The sequence below is a fragment of the Geotrypetes seraphini genome, chromosome 1 (assembly GCF_902459505.1).
Source record: "Geotrypetes seraphini chromosome 1, aGeoSer1.1, whole genome shotgun sequence".
In the NCBI taxonomy this organism is placed as follows: Eukaryota; Metazoa; Chordata; class Amphibia; order Gymnophiona; family Dermophiidae; genus Geotrypetes; species Geotrypetes seraphini.
Window position 1 is genome coordinate 348,275,017 of NC_047084.1, and position 25,876 is coordinate 348,300,892.

Here is a 25,876-nt window from a genome sequence, read left to right on the forward strand (position 1 = left end):
GGGGGAAAACGGTGAGCTTCAAAGAAATTAAGAACTAAGGTTCAGTTGATGCACCTAATCTGATTTTCTAGTTGATATACCTAACCTAATTTACTAGTTGTCAAATGCATCTTTAAAAAGAAAGCATTTTAACTTGCTCTTAAATCTATCTAAATTATGTTCTTCCCGTACATGAATTGGGAGTAAATTCCATGTTTGGGGTGCTGTGACGGAGAAAATAAATTGCCGCCGTGTATTTATGGTTTTAAGTGAGGGAACTATTAAAAGATATTGGTCAGTAGACCTGAGTAATCTTGTTGATGTATAGGGAATCAATAGTCTATGAATAAAGGCGGGAGTTTTATAGAGAAGAGATTTGAAAGTCAATAGACTTAATTTATATGTTATGCAGTGTGCAACTGGAAGCCAATGCGCTCCCTTAAGTAGAGGTGTTACATGGTCAAATTTTTTAGCTTTCCTTATGAGTTTAATTGAAGCATTTTGAACGATCTGTAAACGTTGGATTTCTTTTTGGGCAATTCATTTAAATAGCACGTTGCAATAGTCAATTTTTGAAATCACCAGGGAATGAATTAGTGTATTAAGTGACTTGGGGTATAAGAATTTAGAAACTGAACGAATTTGACGTAGTCTGAAGAAGGTAGATCTAACAATATTACTAATATGTTCATGATAGGTAAGTTTGCAATCAAAAATAACCCCAAGTATCTTAATACTACTGATCGACTGCAGGATGGAACCTTTAATAGAAATTGGAAACAGGAGCTTATGACCTTCTTTCCAGGGGAAGAGCATAACATTTGATTTGTTAACATTAAGAGTTAGTCTATTTGTCTCGAGCCATTGGTGAATCAGTTCAAGTTTCTTATTGATTGCTGTTATTTCAAGGGGATTATTGCAGTCTAGCGGGTGTAGCAGTTGAATATCATCTGCCTAAGCAAAAACATTAAAGCCAATGGATTGGCATAGAGTCATCAATGGTGCAAGAAAAATATTAAATAACAGGGGAGAGAGGATAGACCCTTGAGGAATGCCGTATGTAGCTGAGAATCGCACCAAAATACTATTGTTAAAGGACACAATCAAGGATTGATTAGTGAAATAGGATCTAAACCAGGAAAGAACCTGATCTGTGATACCAATGGTCTGTAGTCTTTCTAAAAGAAGATTATGATCGATTGTGTCGAAAGCTGCTGAGAAGTCAATGGATATTAGAAGAACAGATTTGTGATGGTCCAAGTAGTAGAGTATGGAGGCGGAAATGCCAATTAAGGAGTGTTCCGTAGAATGATGCTGCCTGAAGCCTGTTTGATTTAATAATAATAATAATAACTTTATTTTTCTATACTGCCATAGTCAGGAGACTTCTAGGCGGTTAACATGGTAAGAAGGCTGGACATTCAGCGAATTACAAGAGGTCTTAATGCAATGCAATAATTCTGCATACAATACAATACAATGAGTCTGAATACAGTACAATACAATACAATACAATGAGTCTAGACACAATACCATACAAAAGAGCTATTCAACCTGATCACAAATTTATTTGACACCGCTCGCTACACCACACCCACACACAACTCTAAATTACCCTCTGCAAATGACTTAGCACTACACTTTGATCGAAAATTAAAACCTTAGAATTCATTGTTCAACAAATGACCCTAGTGATCATCCGATACCTATCACCCAAGGAAATGATACACTGGCAGACATGATCTGGAGCTCCTTTCAAGATTTAGAGTGGAACAATTACAACAGACTATATAACAAATACTCTAAATCCTATTGCGTTCTGGACTCATGCCCCCCAGAAATCATGAAAGCGGCACCTTTAGTATTTAAACTATCGTTGATGCAATATTTGGCTCATAACCTAAAAACTGGGAGGTTCCTCTCTAATAATGGTCACATAATAATAACCCCAATTCTAAAAAATCGAAAAGAATCTTCAGCTATAATATCCAACTACAGACCAGTAGCATCCATTCCGTTTATTGTAAAAATTATGGAGGGATTGGTACACACCCAACTGATGGATTATCTGGATCAGTTCTCTCTCCTACATGAAACTCAATCCGGTTTTAGACTGTTATTCAGTACTGAGACAGTAATTGCGGCTATTTTAGACAATCTGCGCCTACTGTTTAGTAAGGGCCTTAATGCCCTGGTTATGCAATTCGATATGAGTTCTGCCTTTGATCTAGTAGACCACGGGAAACTGCTGCAAAGCCTAGACGCCATTGGTATCAGGGACGAGATGCTGAATTGGTTCCATGGCTTCCTTATGTCCCGCACTTATCAAGTACGTTTTAATTATGAACTTTCAGATACTTGGAGCAATCCATCCGGTGTGCCACAAGGGTCTCCGCTATCTCCATTGCTCTTCAACGTCTACAGGTCTCACTAGGCACGCAGCTAACCCAGTTAGGGATAAAACTATTAAGTTATGCAGATGATTTTACGATCATCATCCCATTCATTAATTCTATCTCTGAAACTATTCCTAAAGCTTCAGAAGCCATAAACGTGATGGAGCACTGGATGACAACCTTTAGGCTCAAACTTAATTCAGAAAAGACAACTTTCTTTGTTGCTTCGCCACATCCGCTTGACACCAAATCACCATTATGTATCAATAATCTTAATTACCCTATCCAACCTACCATAAAGATACTAGGTGTAACTTTGGATCAGTGCCTAACCATGAGAGACCAGGTGGACTCCTTGATCAGAAAGGGATTTTTCACTCTCTGGAAACTCAGATCCATTAAAGCTTATTTCGATACAGTGGCATTCAGGACCCTAGTCCAATCCCTCGTACTGAGTCTACTTGACTACTGTAACATCGCCTATTTAGCAATTTCCCAAAAGAACATGCAGCGTTTACAATTGATGCAAAATGCAGTGGTCAAACTGATCTTTGGGCTGAGGAAGTTTGACCACGTGACACCCTACTACCGGCAGCTGCATTGGCTGCCAATGGAGGCGCGCGTAAAGTTTAAATTTGCCTACTTCTGCTTCAAAGTACTACACGGCTGAGTAAGGACATTTGGTATATTAATCAAATTATGGACAACAAATCTTTGGCTACTTTCCAACAATTGCAGACGAAATTTGATCTTCCTTCTATGGAACTCTATAGATGGTTTCAAATGCAGCACTGCTTAAAGAAATTAAAATTGCCTTTAAATCCTAATGCCACATTAATATCCAAATTTATGGAATTCTGTCAATTAGGAATTACTCATGGCCATACGACCTCACTCTATTATAAATTTTTTATATCATAGTCTTTAACCTCTACTATGAGTACTAAATGAATTTGGACCTCTGAATCTTCCTGGTCGGGATCTGATAAACAATGGATAGATTTTTTCAAATATATACAGCGTCCTATGCTATCTACCAGTTTAATTCAATCATTATATATTTTTTCAATAAACCATATTGGACTCCTAGCAGACTGCATAGGGCTCGTCTAACAGATTCTAATGTATGTTGGAATTGTAATGACAACTTAGGTGACCTTAAACATATGATTTATGATTGCCTAATTGTTCAACCATTTTGGAGATCTGTCTGGAATACCATATGTATCATATTTCCTATTTCCTCTCAACTATCTTTTGATGTTATTCTCTTTCGATCTCTTGCTTTGCCTGATACTAAATGGCATTCCAAGCTATTTGACGTTCTAATAGCTATTACTTTACAAATTATTTTATCACACTAGAAATCTACCCAAGTATTAAATACCTCTTTTTGGTGGGCTACGGTCCTGTTGATTCATAATTATGAATGCAAATCTAATTCCTTCACTAATAAGAGCTTTAAAACTAATAAAATATGGTCACCAATAACAAATGTTTCTTCTCAGGCCTGAATTTTGGATACATTTCAACTGGATTATACATTGGTACAATATTTAACTCTAATGTTTTTCATATTGTTAGATTAGTTATACCTTAATATCTTGGTCTCCATAGGAATTGTTTTTATATGGCTTCATATTTATATTAGATTAGTATACATGGATGCTCATTTATCCTTTATGCATCTGTGTTTAGTTTGTATGTATTATCTGTACTGTAATATTTCCTTTTTGTTATATTTAATTAGTTATATTTCATATCTTAAAATTCCAATAAAAAATTTTAAAAATGAAAAACGAAGTATCTGAAAAAGTTACTATGAGTTTTTGCTTCAGTGGCAAGTTTCTTCATATTCTCTTTTACCCTTCTTTATCAGTGCTTTCCATCTAACGTGCCAGTGCTTATGTTGCTTCTTATTTTCTTCATTTGGATCTTTTTTCCATTTTTTGAAGGATGCTCTTTTGGCTCTAATAACCTCTTTCACATTACCTTTTTGTGATCTTGAACAAGTCACATCATCTTTCGTTGTCTTCTATATCTGAATTTGTGACACACTTTGAGCTTGGATTTAGGAATGCAAGCAATTTAATCTAAACTGAGATGTTTGCCATTGTTTTCCTGATTCTAGAATGATATCTACATTTAAGAAAGTATTAGACAAGCACAGAAGGTCTCTGAGGGAAAGGAAGGCATTGTAGAGATGAAAGGTTGATATAGATTAACAGACTAGATAGAGTCTATGATTTTTATCTGCTGTCATTTTCTCTGTTAGATAATTGGGATTAAATACCATGATCACATAAACCCCACCCTTGGGAGTATCTCTGGCTTTGGAGAAGGTTTGTTAATGCAAGCAATAATCAGTTTCACAGTCTCTTATTAACAGGTCAGGGATGGGCCAGAAACCATGTGCAAACAATATATTGGAGCTGTTCCTTTTTGATTCATGTTGTATAGGTCTCATATATTTGTCAGTGATTATCATAAGATGGAATTTGAAAATGGTGGCCTAACTTAGAAAGGCATCTAAAGGTATTCTTCTCCCTTCCTTCTGAGGTCAGTAGATGATGAAAATAGAATCTCAAAACAAAACAAACTAAAAGCCGAGGTCAGTGAGAGTATTTTAACATTGTTGAAGGGAAATACTTAGCTATCATGAGTACAGGCAGAATTTGAAAATGAATGAAAAATTATTTCTCTTTCAAGCAAAAAGTGACTCATACCACAAATATTGGGCTCAATTGTTTTGTTCTTTTTTGACCTCTCTCATTCTGTTAGCTTCATCCGATGACCTCAGTGTAGTTCCACAGATCATCACCAGCTTCTTTCTCTTGTTTGCCCTGACCACAAAAAATGCTGTACTATAATGTTCAATACTAAATTCATGTCCATTTTCATTGCTCCCTTTCCACACGGTTTCTCATATCTTTGGGGTATTTGAATGTTTTTCATATATCCTCTTTTTGATGGCAATAAAAGTATTAAGCAGCATATAAGGGGAGGCCCATAACCCAATATGTGTGAGACACCCCTTGCCTGGGAAACATGAAGAAAGACACCAGTGACACCAGTAAATAAAAGATGAAACTGAATGATATAGAAAAGCTTCCATTTCAGTATTTCTGGTAAGGTATTTGCTTAAAGGCTTTGACCCAGCTGCATCCTGTTCCATTAACAGAATATAGGAAGTGCCCAAGTCCTAGAACAGGGAACAGGTCACTGTGCCCTAAGCTAACATTGTTAAAAGTTGTCTAATGCATTGAAATCAGTGATGATCTCAGATAGTCTAAATGTAAATGCTGATAGGAGCAAAAAAAATAGCATGTGATAACTAAGTCATTATATTGTTGAGGGGATTGAGGGTTACAGATAGATGTAGAGGTAGATTACAGAAATGGTCAAGAACCACTTCACAGGTCACAGACCTGATGGGCCGCCACGGTAGCAGACCGCTGGGCGTGATGGACCTCTGGTCTGACCCAGTGGTGGCAACTTCTTATGTTCTTAGGGAAAATTATTAATGAAATAAGATTGACAAGAAATCATGTGATCGAAACTAATCATAAGAATATTGCTGGAGTATGTAATTTATCATTGGACCTTTATGAAGTAATAGTAATTTAACTGGAAGATGTACAAAGTATGTTTAATAATGAATTAAGTGATGTCATAAACCTAATAAAATGGCCAGTCATTTGTAATTTAGGGAAATTCTTGGTTGGTGTTGTACCAGTTAGAACACCATGAACTCCCAATGCCTTGATATTTAAACTATACATTGGATCTGGCTGTTTTTTCCTCAGTCTCCTTCAGAGATGGAAGAAAAGGGCTGAGGAATATGAAACCTGTCCATGTAGATATTCAGAGCAAACATTTTCTTCTAATGTATCTAAGTCTTATCTTCCAGGTCTTATGATAAAGACTTTGTACCATGTGCTACCTCAGTTCTTTATGTGTCGGTTTGGAGATACCTTCCAGAAGCAGGCAAGATACAGTACTTCACTGGCTACATATAGGGTTTATTATACAATTAGTTTTAGATTTGGGTCCATATTTGCATGGAGAGACACACAGCTCATCTTATATTAGAAAGAGGACCTGAGAATGGGGAATTCCTCCCTCAAAGTATGAATATGGGGTCCCCTGTCAGAGTTTGCTGAGTCATAGGAAATCCTAAATTCAAAAATAAGAAAATGAGAATGTGCTAAGGTCAGCACATGTAGCAAAATTTAGAATGAGGTACACAAATATATAATTTATTACCATAGACCTTTTTTCTTTTTCTAAAGCAGAACACTGAAATGTGAATTAAAGAAAATGAAAAATGATACCAGGAAATAGAATTCCAATTATTCTTAATTTGTTTTGTTTGTGCTGGTACAAATTTCCTTTTGAAAGAGATGCTCTCTACCTCTCTCCATAAACTGAATGGTTGACTGGACTCATGTACATGATAATATTTATTTAAATGCATTCACTGTTTCACGTTTTCCTAGGGGAAAGCATAACTCAGATTATATAAACAAAGTTGTTTTGAGAGGATCATTACTCTCCTTTTTCATCACCCCAGTAATCTGGTATTATAAAGATCTTAGGTTGACCCAGGAAACACTACAACAGTGTTTCTCAAAAGGGAAAGAATCATCTCAAAAACCAAGGCTATTGCATTCAAATGAATTTTAGGAAAAAAGAACATGGAAGTTAATGACATCACTATTATTTTCATTGTATACTTGGTTCTCTGACTAATCTTTTATTGTTTTCTCTATTTCTACACAGCTTGTAACAGCCAGTGTTTGACCTGCGATTCAGCAAATGGCTGCACCTCCTGCAGAGATCCGACCAAAGTCCTGCTCTTTGGAGAATGCCAGTATGAGAGCTGTGCCCAGCAATACTATCTTGACTATACCACAAGAACATGTAAAGGTCAGTGCAGAGACCCTGTCAAAAGAAATTTAATCAAGATGTTTAGTGTTAGGAGTGAGGGACAGTTGGGTGGGTAGAATGCGGAGAGTATGCTTCTTTGAACTTTGCAGGTTGTCCCTTTATCTACGACTTCTTTCAGTAACGTGTATACTGTGGCTCAGAATAATCAATATAGACTATAAGACATCCTCTAAAAGAAAAAAATGTATTATCATTTGATTTATGTAAATATAGATATTAGAATAGGTTGGGATATGTTTGATTTGGTAGTATATTACAAAGGAATCTGGCAACGTAGAGCCTTTTCTAAAATATATGTGGGAATGAAAATGTATGTGCCTGGCTATGTGTGGTAGGAGCAGCCATTTTAACATCTAAAACATCAATGGAGGCAACATGAAAGCATACACTAAGGCCCGGATTCTGCAAAGTGCGTCCCGATTTTAGGCAGCTGTAGGCGTCCTACAGCTGTCTAATCAGCCAATTGGGACACACATTTTTTAAAAAAAAATGCTCCCCAGGCAGGCTGCCAATATTGAAGGTGCCTCCGGGAGCCTAGGGAGGCCCGCAAGACCGCCTAAGCGTGCTTAAGCTAACCTAGGCGGCCCTACGTGTCTCCCTAGTACAGGGAGATGCTTACAATGTAGACCAGCCAAATGCTGGCCTACATTGTAAGTAGACGCGGCTGCTATACTTATCGTGGGAAGGGATCTCCCTGCCGCGATAAGTATAGCGGCTGCGGCTGCCTGTCCCCCCTCCCCCGATCGCGGGCAGGAGGGTGCCCAACCCCTCCTGCCAGAAGGCCGCTCACCCAACTCCCCGATCACTGACAAGAGGGTGCCCAACCCCTTCTGCCAGAAGGCCGCACACCCAACACCCCGATCGCCAGCAGGAGGATGTCCAACCCCTCCTGCCGGAAGGCCGCCCACCCAACTCCCCGATCACTGACAGGAGGGTGCCAAACCCCTTCTGCCAAAAGGACACCCACCCAAAACCCCAATTGCCAGCACGAGGTGCCCAACCCCACCTGCCAGAGGACGCCCCCCCTCCGGAACCCCCCCACGCTAATGCCCCCTTATGCTAACACCGCCCCCCGCGCTAACACCCCCCTCCGATGACCCCCCTAACCTCCCCCCAAACTAACCTCTAAATTGTTGGCCGGCCAGACAGGTCTTGGTGCCTTCTGTCCGGCAGACCCGCTTCGTTGAAATGAGGCAGGCCCGCCCCTTCCCGGCCCGTCCCCACTAAGCCTAAGGCCTGATTTGTCCAGGCTTCTAGAGCCTGGGCCAATCAGGCCTTAGGCTTAGTGGGAATGGCCTATCCTGCCCATCCACACTAAGAAGCCTGGACTAATCAGGCCTTAGGCTTAGCGGGGATGGGCCGGGAAGGGGTGGGCCGCCTCATTTCGATGAGGCTGGCCGGACGGCTGGAGGCAGCAAGACCCAGCTGGCCGGCCAAAAATTTAAAGGTTAGTTGGGGGAAGGTTAGAGGGGCTCATCTGGGGGGGTGTTAGTGTAGGGGGGCATTAGCGTTGGGTGTCCCAGAGGGGGGCATCCTCCGGCAGGAGGGGTTGGACACCCTCCTACCGATGATCGGGGTGTTGGGTGAGCGGCCTTCCGGCAGGATGGGTTGGGCACCCTCCTGCCAGCGATCAGGGGGGAGACAGGCATCCATGGCCGCTATACTTATCACGGCAGGGAGATCCCTTGCCGCAATAAGTATAGCAACCGCATCTAGTTACAATGTAGTCCAGCATTTTGCTGGCCTACATTGTAAGCATCTCTTCCTCTACTACGGAGATTGTAGGGCCTGCCTGGGGGGGTATTTAAAAAAAAAAAAAACGTGCGTCCCAATTGGCTGATTAGACAGCTGTAGGACGCCTATAGCTGGCTAAAATTGGGACGCACTTTGCAGAATCCGGGCCTAAATGTTAGCATTTATACATGTTGGTGTTTCAGAACATAAGAACATAAGCAGTGCCTCCGCCGGGTCAGACCATAAGTCCATCCTGCCCAGCAGTCCGCTCCCGCAGCGGCCCAAACAGGTCACGACCTGTCTGAATCACCAGAAGGGGCCCCCTTGCCACCTTGGTTTCCCATTGAGTCCTATCTTCCCATCGAAGTCCTAACCCTCCGGTCTTGCACATGCACTACCTGGTTGGGTTTCTATACTTATTACCTGGTTAGCTTTCTATACCTGTGTTACATCCCAGCACCTCTCTCAGTATCCCACGATCCCTTTATCCCTCAGGAATCCGTCCAATCCCTGTTTGAATCCCTGTACCGTACTCTGCCTGATCACTTCCTCCGGTAGCGCATTCCAGGTGTCCACGACCCTTTGTAAGTGCAAACAAACAGATAATGGCGGTCAAAATGATTTATGGCTTGAAGAAATATGACCATGTTACACCCTTTTACGGTAAATTGCATTGGTTGCCTATGGAGGCTCGGGTGTTGTTTAAATTAGGCTGTTTTTGCTACAAGGCTATTTATGGTGTAGCTCCTTTTTATTTAGTCAAGAGATTTTACTTGGATTCTTATAGACATAGTAAAAGAACTCATTCTTTGTTTAACTTTCCATCTGTCCAGGGTTTTATGAGTAAAAAATTTCTTAACCACACTTTGGCATCACAGGGAGCTCTTCATGACAATGATTTTCGAATACTGTTGCTCACTGCTCATTCCTATAGACATTTTAGAAAACAATTAAAGACCTATCTCTTCTCTAAATATTTGACCGACTAACTAGCCATCCTATTTTATGTAACATGCTTATTTTCATAATCTTTTGTAAATCCTGTTGAACTTCTGGTTATGCGATCAATAAGCACAATATTATATTATGTTAATGGTACAGCAGTCTGGACCTGGGTAAGGTACCAGTGGTTTGGAAGCATGCATTGTTACAGCCTGTTATTAAAAGTCAGTCATTAAACCAAACCATTATTGGCCAATTTCAAATTTATGTTTTTTAGCAAAATTGGTAGAAAAAGTAAGTTGTTGGACAGTTGGTAGACTTTGTAGAGAGATTAGGTATTTTACATCATCAGTAAACTGCCTTTTGTCAGGGTTAGAGTACGGAGACCATTTTTGTGGGATTTGTTAGTGAACTACTGACAGTTTTGGATTCTGGTAAGCTTGCCTTTGTGGTGTCACTTGGTCTGCCTTCAGCATTTCATGTAGTGGACCATGTGGGTCTTTTGGATTGCTTGAAGGCTGTAAGCATAGGAGGTAGCATATTGACTTGGTTTGCTGATTTTCCTTCAGGCCAAATTTTTTCAATGATAGAAAATCTATTATCTGTCTATATATTTGTATTTATATACCGCCTATCAAAGTAGTACTCAAGCATTTTTCCCTATCTGTTCCGGTGGGCTCACATTCTATATAACCTAACTGGGGCAATGGAGGATTGAGTTTACTGTAGAGTACCCCAGAGCTCAGCCCTCTCTCTGATTTTTTTGTAATATATTTTTTTAAGTCCATTGTTGTATGGTATTCAAAAATTTAAGGTTAGCCTCTATGTTTATGCAGTTGACCTTCTTTGGGTGGCACAAGTTTCAGTGGGTGATTATTTACGATATACACTTCTCCCTCCGTATTCGCTGTGATAGAGGATTAACAGAACTGCAAATACAGAAAAACTGCAAATAACTTTTTCATATGTTATTCGCTGTTTTCTATTAAAAACCATCGTGAATATGGTGAGCCTAGGCAATTAACATGCTGGGAGACCTGTCCTGTTCCTGAAGAAGAGGCAAAAACACAGCGAAGAAAGTGCTGGGAATCGGCGATTTTCTCTGTAAACGCTTGGAATCAGCGATTTCTCAATGCAAGCTGATGTAATTTGGGGGAGAAGCCAGCAAGCTAAAATTGTGAATAATCGAAACCGCGAATACGGAGGGAGAAGTGTAACAGGTTTGCAGGCAGTGCTACATGGGTATATGGTGCTTGGATGGTGTTGAATAAGAATAGAACTGTGACATATTGGATAACTGGGAAAAATGACCAGCCCAAAATATCTGTGACATTATTAGATGATACTGTTCCTAAAGTTGACACATTTAATATTTGGGGAGTCTTGACAGATTCTCGTATTACATTTTCTGCCCCTGTTACTACATTTGCTTACGAGGGTTATGCTACCTTGCGCAAATTGAGAACTGTTAGGAATTATTTTTATGAAAATGATTTTTTGATATTATTGCATACTTTATTTATATCTCAATTGGACTATGCAAATGCAATATTGACAGGAAATTTTGAATAAAAATTTAAGAAAATTACAGACCATACAGAATAGAACAATTTGGATATTGGGGACGGATCATAGATTTGTTCATTTTACTATTACTACTATTAATCATTTCGATAGTACTACCAGATATACGCAGCACTGTGCAGTCACGAAAAAGGCAGTCCCTGCTCAAAGGAACTTACAATCTAAACAGACAAGACAGAGAAACAGGATGCCATGGATACAGTTAAGGGGAATCTGCTGGCTAGGTTGGTGGGCAGTGGGGAGTAGTTGCATTATCGTTGGTTGGCTCTTTAAATTGATGGGCCTTACTCACAGGGCTTATTATGAATATGCTCCTTATTCTTTGGCAAGGAAAAACAAATGTACAAGATGCAGGCTATGTTTATTATATCAATTAATGATTGCGGTTAATGTTATCACCTTTACACAAACCTAGGGACCCGACACGGTCCGTGTTTCGGTTAACATGCCTTCATCAGGAGTCCTAGGTTGGCACGGTATCAAATTAAGCCGCAAACAGAAAAAGAACAATAGCCTGTATGGATTGAAGGTAAACGCTGATCCAAAATCTCTGTGTGAGCTTGCTACAAAGTGAGAAAAGAACGTCGTGGCATTCTTTTCTTCTTTCTTTTCTTTTCTCACTTCGTAGCAAGCTCACACAGAGATTATGGATCAGCGTTTGCCTTCAATCTATGCAGGCTATTGTTTTTCTGTTTGCGGCTTAATTTGATACCGTGCCAACCTAGGACCCCTGATGAAGGCGTGTTAACCGAAACACGGACTGTGTCGGATCCCTAGGTTTGTGTAAAGGTGATAACTTTAACCGCAATCATTAATTGATATAATAAACATAACCTGCATTTTGTACGCTTGTCTGCAGTAATTTGTTTTTCCTTGTGTTTCTTTTACTTCACTGCAGAGTGTGTTGGGTTTTTCTTTTGTTTTTTGCCTTATTCTTTGGCGACATGATTGCCGCTCTATATCCTTGCATGGCATTTGCAATCTCTGGTTGCATTGCAATTGATAATTCCTCCTCTGCCTAAGGCTTGCTTAGCTGCGACTAGGAAGGGCACATTTTAAAATCTGGCTCCTGTATTATAGAATGTGCTTCCACGGGCTTTATAGGCTGAAAGATTTTCATTGCATTTTAAATATCTTAAAGTACACTATTATGTAGCTGCCTTTGATGTTACTTTTCCTGGGGACACTCGATGAAGTTACAGGGAAATACTTTTAAACCAATAGGAGGAAATTTTTTTCACTCAATAGTTAAGCTCTGGAACGCATTAAGAACATAAGAACATAAGAAGTTGCCTCCGCTGAGGCAGACCATAGGTCCATCCTGCCCAGCGGTCCGCTCCCGCGGCGGCCCATCAGGCCCATTGCCTGAGCAATGGTCTATACCTATCTATACCCCTCAATCCCTTTTTCTTCTAGGAATCTATCCAAACCTTCTTTGAAACCATTTAAGATTTTCTTGTCTACAACAGCCTCTGGAAGCGCGTTCCATGTATCCACCACCCTCTGAGTGAAAAAGAACTTCCTAGCGTTTGTTCTAAACCTGTCCCCTTTCAATTTCTCCGAGTGCCCCCTTGTGCTCGTGGTGCCCCTTAATTTGAAAAATCTGTCCCTGTCTACTTTTTCTATGCCCTTCAGGATCTTGAAGGTTTCTATCATGTCTCCTCTAAGTCTTCGCTTCTCCAGGGAGAAAAGTCCCAACTGCTTCAATCTGTCAGTATATGGGAGATTTTCCATTCCCTTTATCAGTTTAGTTGCTCTTCTTTGTACTCCCTCAAGTACCGCCATGTCTTTCTTGAGGTACGGTGACCAGTACTGGACACAGTACTCCAGATGCGGCCGTACCATTGCACGATACAACGGCATGATGACTTCCTTCGTCCTGGTCGTAATACCCTTCTTAATGATACCCAACATTCTGTTTGCTTTCCTAGAGGCTGTGGCGCATTGCGCCGATGCCTTCAGTGATGCGTCTACCATAACTCCCAGGTCTCTCTCCAGGTTATTGACCCCTAGTGGTGTTCCCCCCATTTTGTATGTGAACATCGAGTTCTTTTTCCCCACGTGCATGACCTTGCATTTCTCCACGTTGAAGCTCATCTGCCATTTTTCGGCCCACTTTTCCAGCTGCGTTAGATCCTTTTGGAGATCTTCGCAGTCTTCCCTGGTTTGGGCCCTGCTGTATAGTTTGGTGTCATCTGCAAATTTAATGACTTCACACTTGGTTCCCGCCTCTAGGTCGTTTATGTAGATATTGAACAGGAGCGGTCCCAGCACCGACCCCTGCGGAACTCCGCTCGTGACCCCTTTCCAGTCTGAGTAGTGGCCCTTCACGCCAACCCTCTGCTTCCTGTTTGCCAGCCAGTTTTTGATCTATCGATGGACCTCCCCTTGTACCCCGTAGTTCCATATCTTTTTAAGCAGTCTCTCGTGTGGCACCTTGTCGAAGGCTTTTTGGAAGTCAAGGTAAATGAGGTAAATGCCAGAGGTTGTGGTAAGAGCAGAGAGCGTAGCTGGTTTTAAGAAAGGTTTGGACAAATTCCTGGAGGAAAAGTCCATAGTCTGTTATTGAGAAAGACATGGGGGAAGCCACTGCTTGCATGGAATATTGCTACTCCTTCGGTTTTGGCCAGGTACTAGAGACTTGGATTGGCCACTGTGAGAACGGGCTACTGGGCTTGATGGACCATTGGTCTGACCCAGTAAGGCAGGAGTGTCAAAGTCCCTCCTCGAGGGCCGCAATCCAGTCAGGTTTTCAGGATTTCCCCAATGAATATGCATGAAATCTATTTGCATGCACTGTTTTCATTGTATGCTAATAGATCTCATGCATATTCATTGGGGAAATCCTGAAAACCCGACTGGATTGCGGCCCTCGAGGAGGGACTTTGACAGTAAGGCTATTCTTAGGTTCTTATGTTTGGGTAGTTATTGACTGTTGGTTTTTTTTGTATGACTATCTTGTGTGAATGTAGTTTCCTGTTATAAACTGAAGTTCTTTTTTCTTTTTAATTTGATTTTGTTTGTACACCACTGTGTTTACTGGTGCATTACTGGTTAATTACTTTTACCAATTTTTGCTGAATACTTTCATGTGTAACATCTATCCCAAGCTCATCCAATTGACCACTACCATTCTAATCAGTATATGGGAAGAAGGAAGGAAATTAATACTGGCTGTTCTTTTGAAAATAAAAAGGTGCCCATCTCTAGCTAAAGCACTAGGGCTTAAAGTATTTTGATAGTAGTGATAGTGCAGATACTTCAGGTAAAATTAACATTCTTGATGCAATCATTGGCCATTTTGAACAGATTAATGGACACACAACAGTGGGAGAAAGCTTAAAAAAAATCAAACAAACATTAAGAGGACTAATTGCATTTAAGTGGACCCCTGAAAAAATGAAGAAATATTCTGTTGTTTTTATGTGATAAATCCTATAATAAAATCAGAGAGTTTGTAAACAGAGGCTTCCAATGAATGGCATCAAGATAGATATTTCTAAAGGATAAACTATGAGGAACAAGTGATGCAGATCTAAAATTTCTAGTTGCAAAAATTAAAGCAGGGGAACTTTGTAAGTGATATCACCTTTAACCAGGTGAGGGCTGCGGAAGAAAGAAAAAAAAAAAAGAAAAAGAGGTGTTCTGGAAATAGATGCCAGAAGAATGGCTGATAGTGAAGGAAAATGGGGAGATCTGATGCACTTAGAGAATGAAGAAGTCCAGAAAGGAGCACCAGAAGAAAAGTAACCAATTGATTAGATTAGATTAGATTGAGGTAACAGGTGAGACACTAGTGTAAAATATAACTGTAATGCAGGAGAAAAAGATTAATGCAGGCCAGGAATCCAAGTAAAGAGGAAAGGCAGAAGAGAGATCAGGATATGGAGGAGTTTGTTATCTGGAGATGGATACAGCTACATTACAATTTAGAAAAGAAGAGTATAATTGTATAATCTTATCATTGCAGAAAGGTGAATTTCCAATAACTAGGACATATTTTAATTATACTGATAATTAAGAACCCTAAAGAAACTATATTGTCAGTTAGTAATTATAGACCGATTGCAGCCATCCCATCTCTGGTAAAATTAATAGAAGGACTTGTGAGCATTGAATTAGGAAACTAACCTGATCAACATTCGATTTTGCACTCCTCACAATCAGGATTTCATTTGCTCCATAGTACTGAGACGCAACTAGCATCTCTTTTAGATTACCTTTATCAACTATTTAGTATCGGTTTGAGCGTCTTGGTATTGCAATTTGATCACAGTAGCGCATTTGACCTTGTTGACCATGAAATTCTGCTAAGATGCCTTGATGTTTTCCAATGGTTTTTGGAATGTCATACTTATCAGGTTCGCTCTGATGATCATTGCTCATTTAAATGGAAGAACCCGTGTGGAGTGCCTCAGGGTTCACCTCTCTCCGCCACACTTTTTAAATCTTTATTTAGTTTCTCTAGGAAATAGACTATCTTCTTTTGCAATTAAACTTTATAGCTATGCTGATGAGATAATCATCATAGTCCCTTTTCTGCCAGAAGAAGAGAAGCAACATAATGACTGCTCCTTTGAAAAATGTATAGAGTTAAAAGTAAAATAAATCCATGCAAAGGTATCATTAATAGATGAGTGTCTCAATGGACTGAGAATGTGAAAAATAGAGAAAGGTCCATAGCATCACTCTGAAGTATACTGCGTTAGCAGAAGACGACCTTAAGGTCACATCACATCCTTCAGAAATAAGAGGTTGAAAGTAACAGCAGGTGCACAAAAATCATGGAAATATGAGGAAAACAGAAAAGATTTATTCGCACAGAATCTAAAGCAGTTCTATAGTGAATGGAAGAAGAATATTATTATTGAAATGGAGGAACTATTTATTTGTGGAAGCTGCTAGGTGATGCACCCTTTTTTTTCCCTATGTACAGTTGCTGTCACTAAAATGCTAGCAAATAACATGTGCATTTGTTAGTGTCTTTCTCAAGTTTTTTTTATAAAGGCTCCTAGTTTGGCAGAGCCTTTTGTAAACTACCAACTCAATTTAGTACATCCCTGCTTGGACGTATCATTTCAAACCTATGGAAAACAGAGCCTTTCATGTGAACACTGCAGAACTTTTATTTTTCTTCCCAAACCCACTTCCAAGTACCCCTCCCACTGCGTTTTATTTATCTCGATCAGTAACACTATTGTCTTCCCAGTTCCTTCACGCCTCAGTCTTAGGAACTATCTTTGACATCATGTTCTCTTTCACTGCATCTGTCCAAAACATTGCTAAAATGTATATTTTCTCTCTCTGTAGCATCACCAAAATTCACTGTTTCTTTTCTGAAGATCCATTATATCATCATCTTGTTTATGTGTGCGTTCCAGAGTGTGACTGGAGCTGTAACGCTTGCAGTGGTCCGCTGAGCTCTGACTGCCTGCAGTGTATGGATGACTACGTTCTCCACCATGGTTCCTGCATACAGCACTGTCCGCCTGCTTTCTACCGGGATGGAGATAACTCTTGTCAGAGTAAGTTACTGTAAATCTGATCCTTATCAAACTGAAAGCATTTACCTCACCCCCCCCCCTTTACAAAACCATAGCACGGTTTTAGCGCCGGCCATGGTGGTACAGCTCCAACGCTCATAGGAATTCTATGAGCATCAGAGCTGTTACCGCCGTGGCCAGCTCTAAAAACCATTCTACGGTTTTATAACCCGGGGGGGGGGGGGGGTTATTGAAGTATTTCAGTATACCTAACTTTTTGGGCAAATATGGAAATGCTGTTCTATAATCAGTTTGTTTTCTGAGAGCAACAGTGACATATTTTATGTTTATGAGAAGATATTGGGAATGTCACAAAAATTACTCTACTGCAGTTCTTTACAGAAGGTATCTGGAGTTCCACCTCTATGTGTATCAAAACATATGTATACTCCCCTATTCAGTTATACAATAGCATTCATGCTGATAATATTATCAAAAAAATGGAAGTAATAAGCTTCAAACTTCTCCACACTCAGTTCAAGGAGCTCAAAGTTTTTACCATTGGTATAAAAAAAACCTTCCATCAAAAACTTCTATCATTCTTAAATTTACTTATATTTGCAAACACATTTTTAGTTATTCTGGACAACTTAGACAATTTGAAGTTTCATATCAGCTGTAAATATATCAGGCCAGATTCTAAAACCGCCATCCTGATTGTATGCCTTCTGCCATCTAACGGTCCAACCACCATCTAACGGTCCAATTGGGACGCAACTCTTTTAAAAAAATCAATGGGGCAAAAGACACCTACAATGTGGGTGTTATCTGAGCATGTACAGAGACGTCTAGGCACACAGAGGCCTTAGACATCCTTAGGCGTGCTTAGGTGCTACTAGGCACGATTCTAGATGCGACACTTGCACCCATTTTGCAGGCGCCTATCGTGGCAGGCGCCATTTCCAGAATCAGGTCCATCATGTCCATGTTTGACTGTGGCCAGCGTTTCGCCCAACTGCTTCAGAGCGTCATAGACCAACAAGTAAAATGACTTATTCCATGCACTACCATGCTAACCCTACTCTTATCGTAAGTGCTATGTAAAAGAAATCTGTATTTACCACTTCAATGCAAAAGATGGACAGAAGAAATCTCAGGCATGTCTTGTTACCTTGCTAAGCCAGTGTTTACTAGTTGAAGTTCAAGAACATCACAATTATGGCAGATTATAAAGAGACTTGGGAAGGGGGATTTGTATACTGCCTTTTCGTCGCTTTGGCATTTCAAAACTGATATTCAAAGTGGTGAGCGCGGGAGGATTAAGTGACTTGCCCGGGGTCACAAGGAGCAGCACTGGGATTTGATCTCACAACCTCTGGGTGCAGAGGCAACTGCTCAACCAGTGAGCCACAGCCCTTGGGGAGTGAATATACTTTAAAGCAAAATCCATATGACTGTGTGTTCTGCAGGATGTGAGGATCGCTGCCTCCAGTGCACTGGGCCAGAGGGATGTACAGTATGTGAAGCACCATTCTACCTCTCAGAAGGAAGGTGCGTCAGAGAGTGTGGGAAGCAATACTATCTGGACCCTGCTCAGCAAAGATGCACAGGTAGAGTTATATAACGAAGAGGAGGTTTGAAGGCATTTAGAAAATGTGGCTCCCTTTATCCAAATTCCTGTACTTTAAATCTAAATTGCACAATTTAGATTCAGAAAAATGTATTGGCTGACCAAATTGTTCATGTGTTACCAAAGGGGTAATTTTATAATGGGGTACCTATACCAAAGTTCCATAAAGGTACCTATATTATGCTTATTTTATAACGGCATCCTGGATTACTACTGTACAGTATATACTCGTGTATAAGTCGAGGACTGTTTAGGCCCAAAAATGCTGTGACCCAAGTATAAGTTCAGACTGGGTCTCACAATGTTCCCACTATCTCCCTTCCCTTCATCTCTAGGCCCAACATTGCTCCCTCTCTCTCATCCTCCCTTCCAGCATCTCCCCTTTCTTTCCAAAATCTACCCCCACTCACAGCCACAGCTTCACAGATTTCAATAGTGGTTAGAACATATAGTTTCTTTCTGGCTTTAAGCTAAATGATCAGATTTCAGTATGTGAGGATTATATATTTATTCTATACCGATAAGTCTTTAATTCAGTTTTATTCACATTTTCTCAGTCTAAACTTTGTCAAGTTCACTAAAGCAAAATGTTATAGAAAACAAATCAGTCGCTCTTCCTATCTAGGAACCTGTATTTATTTAATTTTCTTTTTTTTTTTTTTTAATTCAATAAATTTTTATTCAGTATTTTAAAAAATACAAGGAGCAATTCAAATACATAAAAGTAGTATAACATTTTGCATTAATATATAGTTATTTATAAAGGCCCATATTTTTAAGAAAAGCTCAGAGTATTGGATTTGTTTGTGGTGATGTATGACAATAGAAAGTGAAATAGGACAAAGTAAAAATTGAAAGAGAGAGGAAAAAAGAAGAGAGAGAAAAAAAACAAACAAACAAAAAAAATTAAATTTTCTATACTATTCTCCGAGGGGAGTTCTGAATGTTTTACATTAAATTATTCAGGTACTCCCTGTCTATCCCAGTGGGCTCACAATCTATCTAATGTACCTGGGGCAATGGGGGGATTAAGTGACTTGCCCAGGGTAGAGAGCTGCACGGGAACGGGGATGACGGGAAACCCGCGGGGATCCCGCGGGTTCCCCCTTTGGGTCACGGGGATCCCGTGGGGACGCCCCCTAGGGTCGCGGGGATCCCGTGGGGACGCCTCCGAGGGTCGCGGGGTTCCTGCGGGGTTGGATCGCAGCGGGGTTGGTCGAGCCGCGAGGGTAGTCTCCTTCTCCATACCTGCCCTGTCGCAGCACACATCCGAACGGAAATCTTCCCGATGTCAGCGCTGACGTCGGAGGGAGGGCTTAAGCAAAGCCCTCCCTTCCTCCGACGTCAGCGCTGACATCAGGAAGACTTCCGGTCGGCTGTGTGCGGCAGGGCAGGAAGGAAGAAGGCAATGGCGTACGAAAGAGGGGGGAGGGGGCGGTCCGCCCCGGAGAATGTGCACAGCCAGTCAGGTCCCCCGATCGACCGACAACAGGCCCGGCCGACAAATCTCCCTGCCCTGTAGCCGCGAATCTAAATTACCTCTTACAGCAGCTTCACTACTTCAGCTGCTGTAAGAAGGTAATTTAGATTCGCGGCTACAGGACAGGGAGATTTGTCCGACCGGGCCTGTTCTGTTGTCGGTCGGGTGCAAAAGCGCCACAAAGGTGGAGGCAGGGAGGGAGGAAAGGTGGAGTGGAGAAGAAAAGACGCTTAAGGGGGGAGAAGGCCGCTGAAAGTACTGGGGAAGACAAAGGGGTGGAAAAGAACGCTGAAAGGACATGGGGTAAACGGGAGGAAGGGGGGGGAAGGACCCTGAAAGCACTGGGGAAGACAGAGGGGGGAGAAGGCCGCTGAAAGGACATGGGGAAGGCAGAGAGGGGAGAAGGATGCTGCCTGACAGGACATGGGAAAGATGGTGGGGGAGAAGGACACTGAAAGGAAATGGGGAAGAGGGAATGGGAAGAAGACGCTGGCAGGGAAGAAGACAGAGGTGCCAGACTATGGGGGGAGCGGAGGGAAAAAGATGGGTGCCAGACCAATTTGGGAGGGGGGAGAAAGGGAGAGGCACAGTAACAGAGCAAATGGAAGACACAGAGAGAAGAGAGGCAGTGGATGGAAGGAATTGAATGAGAACATGAAGAAAGCAGAAACCAGGCAATAAAGGTAGGAAAAAAATTATTATTATTTTTTTTTTTTTGCTTAAGGATAAAGTAGTATATTAGTTGTGTTGATAAAAATTTATAAACATTAGAGGCTCTGGTAGAAACCCGTTTACAAAGTATGTATTCTTCCCAATTAATATTTCCAAATTAATAAAGTCTTTTTGCTTATTTTTAAATGGGTTTCTACTAGAGCCTTTAATTCAGTAGCATAATTAAATGAAATAACTATTTCTGTAGTTTATAGGGACAGGCGGGGACGTAGGGGATTCCTCACGGGGACGGGTGGGGACGGAAGGGATTCCTCGCGGGGACGGGTGGGGACGGAGGGATTCCTCGCGGGGACGGGTGGGGACGGGTGGGAGTCCTCACGGGGACGGGTGGGGACGGGTGGGACTTTGGCGGGGACGGGTGGGGACGGGTGGGATTTCTGTCCCCGCGCAACTCTCTAGCCCAGGGTCACAAGGAGCAGCGTGGGTTTTGAACCCACAACCTCAGGGTGCTGAGGCTGTAGCTTTATAACCACTGCACCACACTTTCTCCTTCTCAGCACTCCTGTTTTTCTTTTACCAAAAAAAAGAATCAGAATTTCACTCACCAACTCCATACCAACAGTGTCAGCTAAAACTTCATTTTGAACCTACTGCTTAAACCTGCTAATTGTTATGCACAAGCAGACATATAGGGCCTCTTCTATTAAACAGCGATAGCAGTTTCTAGCGCATAGAGCTGCACTGAATGGCTGACGCTGCTGCCAATGCTCATTGAGTTCCTATGAGCGTCGGGAGCAGCGCAGGCCGTTCAGTGTGACTCTCTGCGCTAGAAACTGCTATTGCAGTTTCGTAGAAGAGGGGGTTCACCTTCCTCTCAGTGAACATGCTCAGCATATACTTTCAGTTCAGTCATTTTTATTCAAGTTTTAAATGTAAATACAAAGGTGTCAGCAGTAGTAATAACCTTATAATAATATTTATTTAAAAAAATTTTGGCCTGCTTAATCCTAAGCAGTTTACAAAATAAAAACGTAATCATAATTTGACATACAAAAATTAAAACAAAACACAGCATAACATTTCTAAAATTCATCGCAACCAGTACTATAATCCAATCAGCTAAAAGCCTCCACAAACAGAGTTGTTTTCAATACCTTCTTAAATTTCTAAATATCAGGAACAACCTTAATGGTCCAGTCAAATTATAATAATAATTGGTGATATACAGCTATGAAAGTAAACATTCACTGGTACAGTTTTGTCCAATTTCTAGAGCAAAGGAAGGGATAATTAATGGAAAAAGGCTAAATATAGGGGTCCTTTTATTAAGGTACGCTAACTGATTTAGCGTGCGCTAAAGATTAGTATGTGCTAAATGCTAATACACTTCCCCCTCCCCATTCGCGGTTTCCGCACTCGCGATTTCACATAATTGTGATTTTTTTTGGGGGGGGGAGGGTAAAAAAACCAAACCCATATTTTTGTCTTCCCCCCGGCATCCCTGCCTTACCTGGTGGTCTAGCGGGCTTTCGGGGCAGGAGCGATCTTCCTACGCTCCTGCCCCGTGTAGATCGCTAATAGGAAATGGCTTTGGGGAGTTCCCGTCGTAGTCTCGAGAGACTACAGGAACTCACGGCAGCCATTTCCTATTGGCGATCTGCACGGGGCAGGAGCGTAGGAAGATCGCTAGACCACCAGGTAAGGCCGGGATGCCGGGGGAAGGCGGGAGGGAGGCGAGGGTGGGTCAGAGCCAGATATTTGCATTGGAGCTAAAATGACCAGAAAGATGTCTAAAAGTCAGTTTTGAAAATGCCTCTTGGATGTTTTGACTAGTAAACGTCCAAGTGCTGGTTTATGCTGTCTTATGGATATCTATCATTTTTGAATCTTCCATTATCCCAAAAGTGATTTTAGGGACTACATGAGAATATCATGTGCAGTAAGGTTCCAATTTCACTATTACAAGAGCAGCAAACACTGATACCATTATCATTAATCTTTGCTAGTTTGTATGGGGTCCAAAGTGATTCTGTGTATGCATCCTTATAACCCGTTCTGGGCTCCTGGGGAGGACGGGCTATCTATCTAACTCGTAACTAACTAGCTAAATAAATTTGAAAAAGGGGTGGGGGACACAGGATCCACATCACAAAAGAAGTGGAAAACAGTGGAGCAAAAAATATATCATATTCGGATGATTACAGGGAAATATAAAAAAACCAAGGAAAAGCAAAAAATATATGTGGAAAGGCATTTTTGATAGGACATCTAAGTTTGTCTTTGGATGTTTGAATGAAAACGTCCAAACATTGAGTGGAGAAAATGTCCATTTTCAAACCCACAATATTTTTTTTTTTTTTTTTTACGGCCTAGCTAGACATCAAATTTTTTTTTTTTGCCATTATCGAAAAAATTCCACATTTTTAATGCTTATTTGATGCTTATATTTTGGGTGTATATTTTTGCTGTATAATTTCTGCAAATTTGGGGGGCTCTTTGACACTGCATGGATTCTTTGACACTGCATGGGTCTGTACCCATGGGCAGAGTGGTGGTTCATGGCACCATTAACTATGGCAGTTGAAGTAGCTAAACATAGTTGCCGCTGCAGAAAGCAGCAATCAGCGTTGGGGGCTCTACTCTGAAGGCTGTTTGAGCTCTATGGTCGCGGATCCATCGATGGAGGACTCTGGGGAGTTTTCCCATGTGGAGGAGTACCTGCTTCTCCACAGCTTACTGCGGGAGGGAGGGATTCCAGGGATGTGGGAGGGGGGCCCAGGAATGTTGGAGGGATGTAGGGTGGGGTGGGGGTGGGAGCGGAGATGTCAGGACATGTAGGGAGAGGTCCGAGATATCAGGAGGATGTGGGGGATGTCAGCTGGATATCGGAGATGTCAGGAGGAGGTCCAGGATGTCGGCAGGATATTAGAGATGTCAGGAGGATGTGGGGGATATTGGGGATGTCGGGAAGGTCCGGGATGTCAGGGGAGGGTTGTAGGGCTCCACGGCTCAGTTGATCCTGGCAGGGGGAATCCCCATCAGCTGAGCTACCAGAAATTCCTGAAACCGGCTTAGCTGATGGGGATTCCTTCTGCCGCGATCAGCTGATGGGAAGCCTTTAGTTTTTTTAGGGGGGGCAGGGGTTATGCTCTTTGGGTGATAGAAGGGGGTCGTGACCACTGGGGGAGTAAGGGGGGTTCATGCCTTAAATCCTCCAGTGGTCTCCTTTCAGTTTGGGCACCTTTGTGGAACTTAGACACAACTCAAACAGGTCTAACTGCCTGCGTCTAATTTCTCTCTAGGAAAGCTTTGATTATGGCTAGGGTATGTCCAGGTTGAAGCCCGCCTGATTCCTGCCCCTAAAACACCTCCCAACATGCCCTTTTGCTCTCTGGACGCACAGCAGCTTAGAAGTACTGCTATATGTTCAGAAAGTTGGTTTTGATTATCGGCACTTGGACGCCCCTGTTATTAGGCGTCCAGGTGCCGACTTAGGCTGGTTTTTGGGCATTTTAAAGTTTTGATTATGAGCCCCATAGCCTGCAGAGTCCCTCTCTGATGACGTGTGAATCCCGCGTCCAGCATTGTCTGAATTAGATTCCTGGAGTTCGCGGCTACCGTAGGGTTCAGCCGTGTAGCTCCCTTCCTCTTCCCCATTGAGCACAAAGAAAACGTCCTGAGCAGCCAAAAGCTGCGAAAACAGAATTGGCTCCAGAGATCAAGCAGAGACGAAAAACCGCTCAACCCTGCATCTCCACAGGAAAAATCAATTGCCAATAGTGCGAGAGGGAAAGTCAGAGGATGCTGACACGGAGCTCACCGCCAGACGTCTAGTTCAAACACCATCTTGGCTAAACCCCCCCAGTTAGGCCTATTTTTTAATAGTACTTCTCAAGCAACCAGAAACTATATTTATCCGGCATCTATCAATCCCCATGGGTGCCGGTTAACTGAGAGTTTACAGTATTTCTTTTTTGAGATACAGTGACCAGACTTGCACACAGTGTTTGAGATGCAGCTGTACAATACAAGGGCATTATAACATTTTCATATTTGTTTTCCATTCCTTTCCTGATAATTCCTAACATTCTATTTGGTTTCTTAGCTACTGGACACTGAGCTGAGGGTTTCAGTATCCATGTCCATGTTCCTCCTATAACCAAGCCCCCTTTACAGATCCTCACAGAAACACTTAGGCCAGGATTCTCAAAAAGATCTGCTAACGCCGTTTTGATAGCAAAATGTAAAAAGCGAGACATTTTCAAAAAATCGCACATGCAGATGAAGTTGGCAGACAGCAGTGAAGATTCGCTAATTTTGCATGTACCCATCGTTGGTGATAGTGATGGGCACATGCGCAGAAAAAACACATTTAACCTCCCTCTCCCAAAAAAACCCCACAACAGCGGGAGAAATGCCCACTCTCCCCGCTGCCAAGATACCTGCCGCCGCTTAGCCGCACGCACCGCCCGCAGCAAGAGAGATGCCCACTCTTCCCACTGCCAAGTTACCTCCCCCTTCTCCGACGCCCCCTTCCCTGCCTCTGACGCTCCCTCCCCCTTACCAACATAGATGCACAGAGGGCGTGAGCTCCCTCCTTCCAGCTGGCCTGCCTGCGTCATCTAAAATGGGACTTCCCCTCCCCGGTGCATCTTAGGATGCACTGGGGAGGGGCCTGAGGTTCTGATTGGCCCAAGTTGTATAAGGTCTCTCCCTTGGGAGGGGCCTTAGGCGTCCGGGCCAGTCAGAGCCTTAGGCCCCTTCACGGTGCATCTGGGGAGGAGCCTGAGGCTCTGATTGGCCCAGTTTGTATAAGGCCCCTCCCATGGGTAAACAGTCAGTAAACAGTTTAGCGACGGCATTAGAGAGAATCTTCCTCTTAGTTGCCATTCTTTAAATGGGTACGTAAGTGTATTTCGTGCAGATCAGTCCTGTTTCATTGCTTTGCATCCATTTGAAAGCTTTTCTGTGCAAAAAATTCAGCATGAGAGTAGAACTTAACATTTGGAATCATTTGAAGAATTCC

At 41.9% G+C, this 25,876-nt stretch overlaps 1 protein-coding gene across 6 annotated transcripts in view; it reads left to right on the forward strand.

Moving 5' to 3' along the window:
* FRAS1 (Fraser extracellular matrix complex subunit 1) overlaps nt 1–25,876 on the forward strand; it is a 741,777-nt gene that overhangs the window by 454,701 nt on the left and 261,200 nt on the right. For 5 of the 6 annotated variants that reach the window (XM_033963431.1, XM_033963422.1, XM_033963441.1 and 2 more), the window contains 3 exons: nt 7,158–7,304; nt 16,967–17,110; nt 18,538–18,678. In XM_033963431.1, the coding sequence (XP_033819322.1) occupies nt 7,158–7,304; nt 16,967–17,110; nt 18,538–18,678 (432 nt within the window). The remainder of the gene's footprint in view (nt 1–7,157; nt 7,305–16,966; nt 17,111–18,537; nt 18,679–25,876) is intronic. The other variant, XM_033963450.1, reaches the window with a different exon arrangement.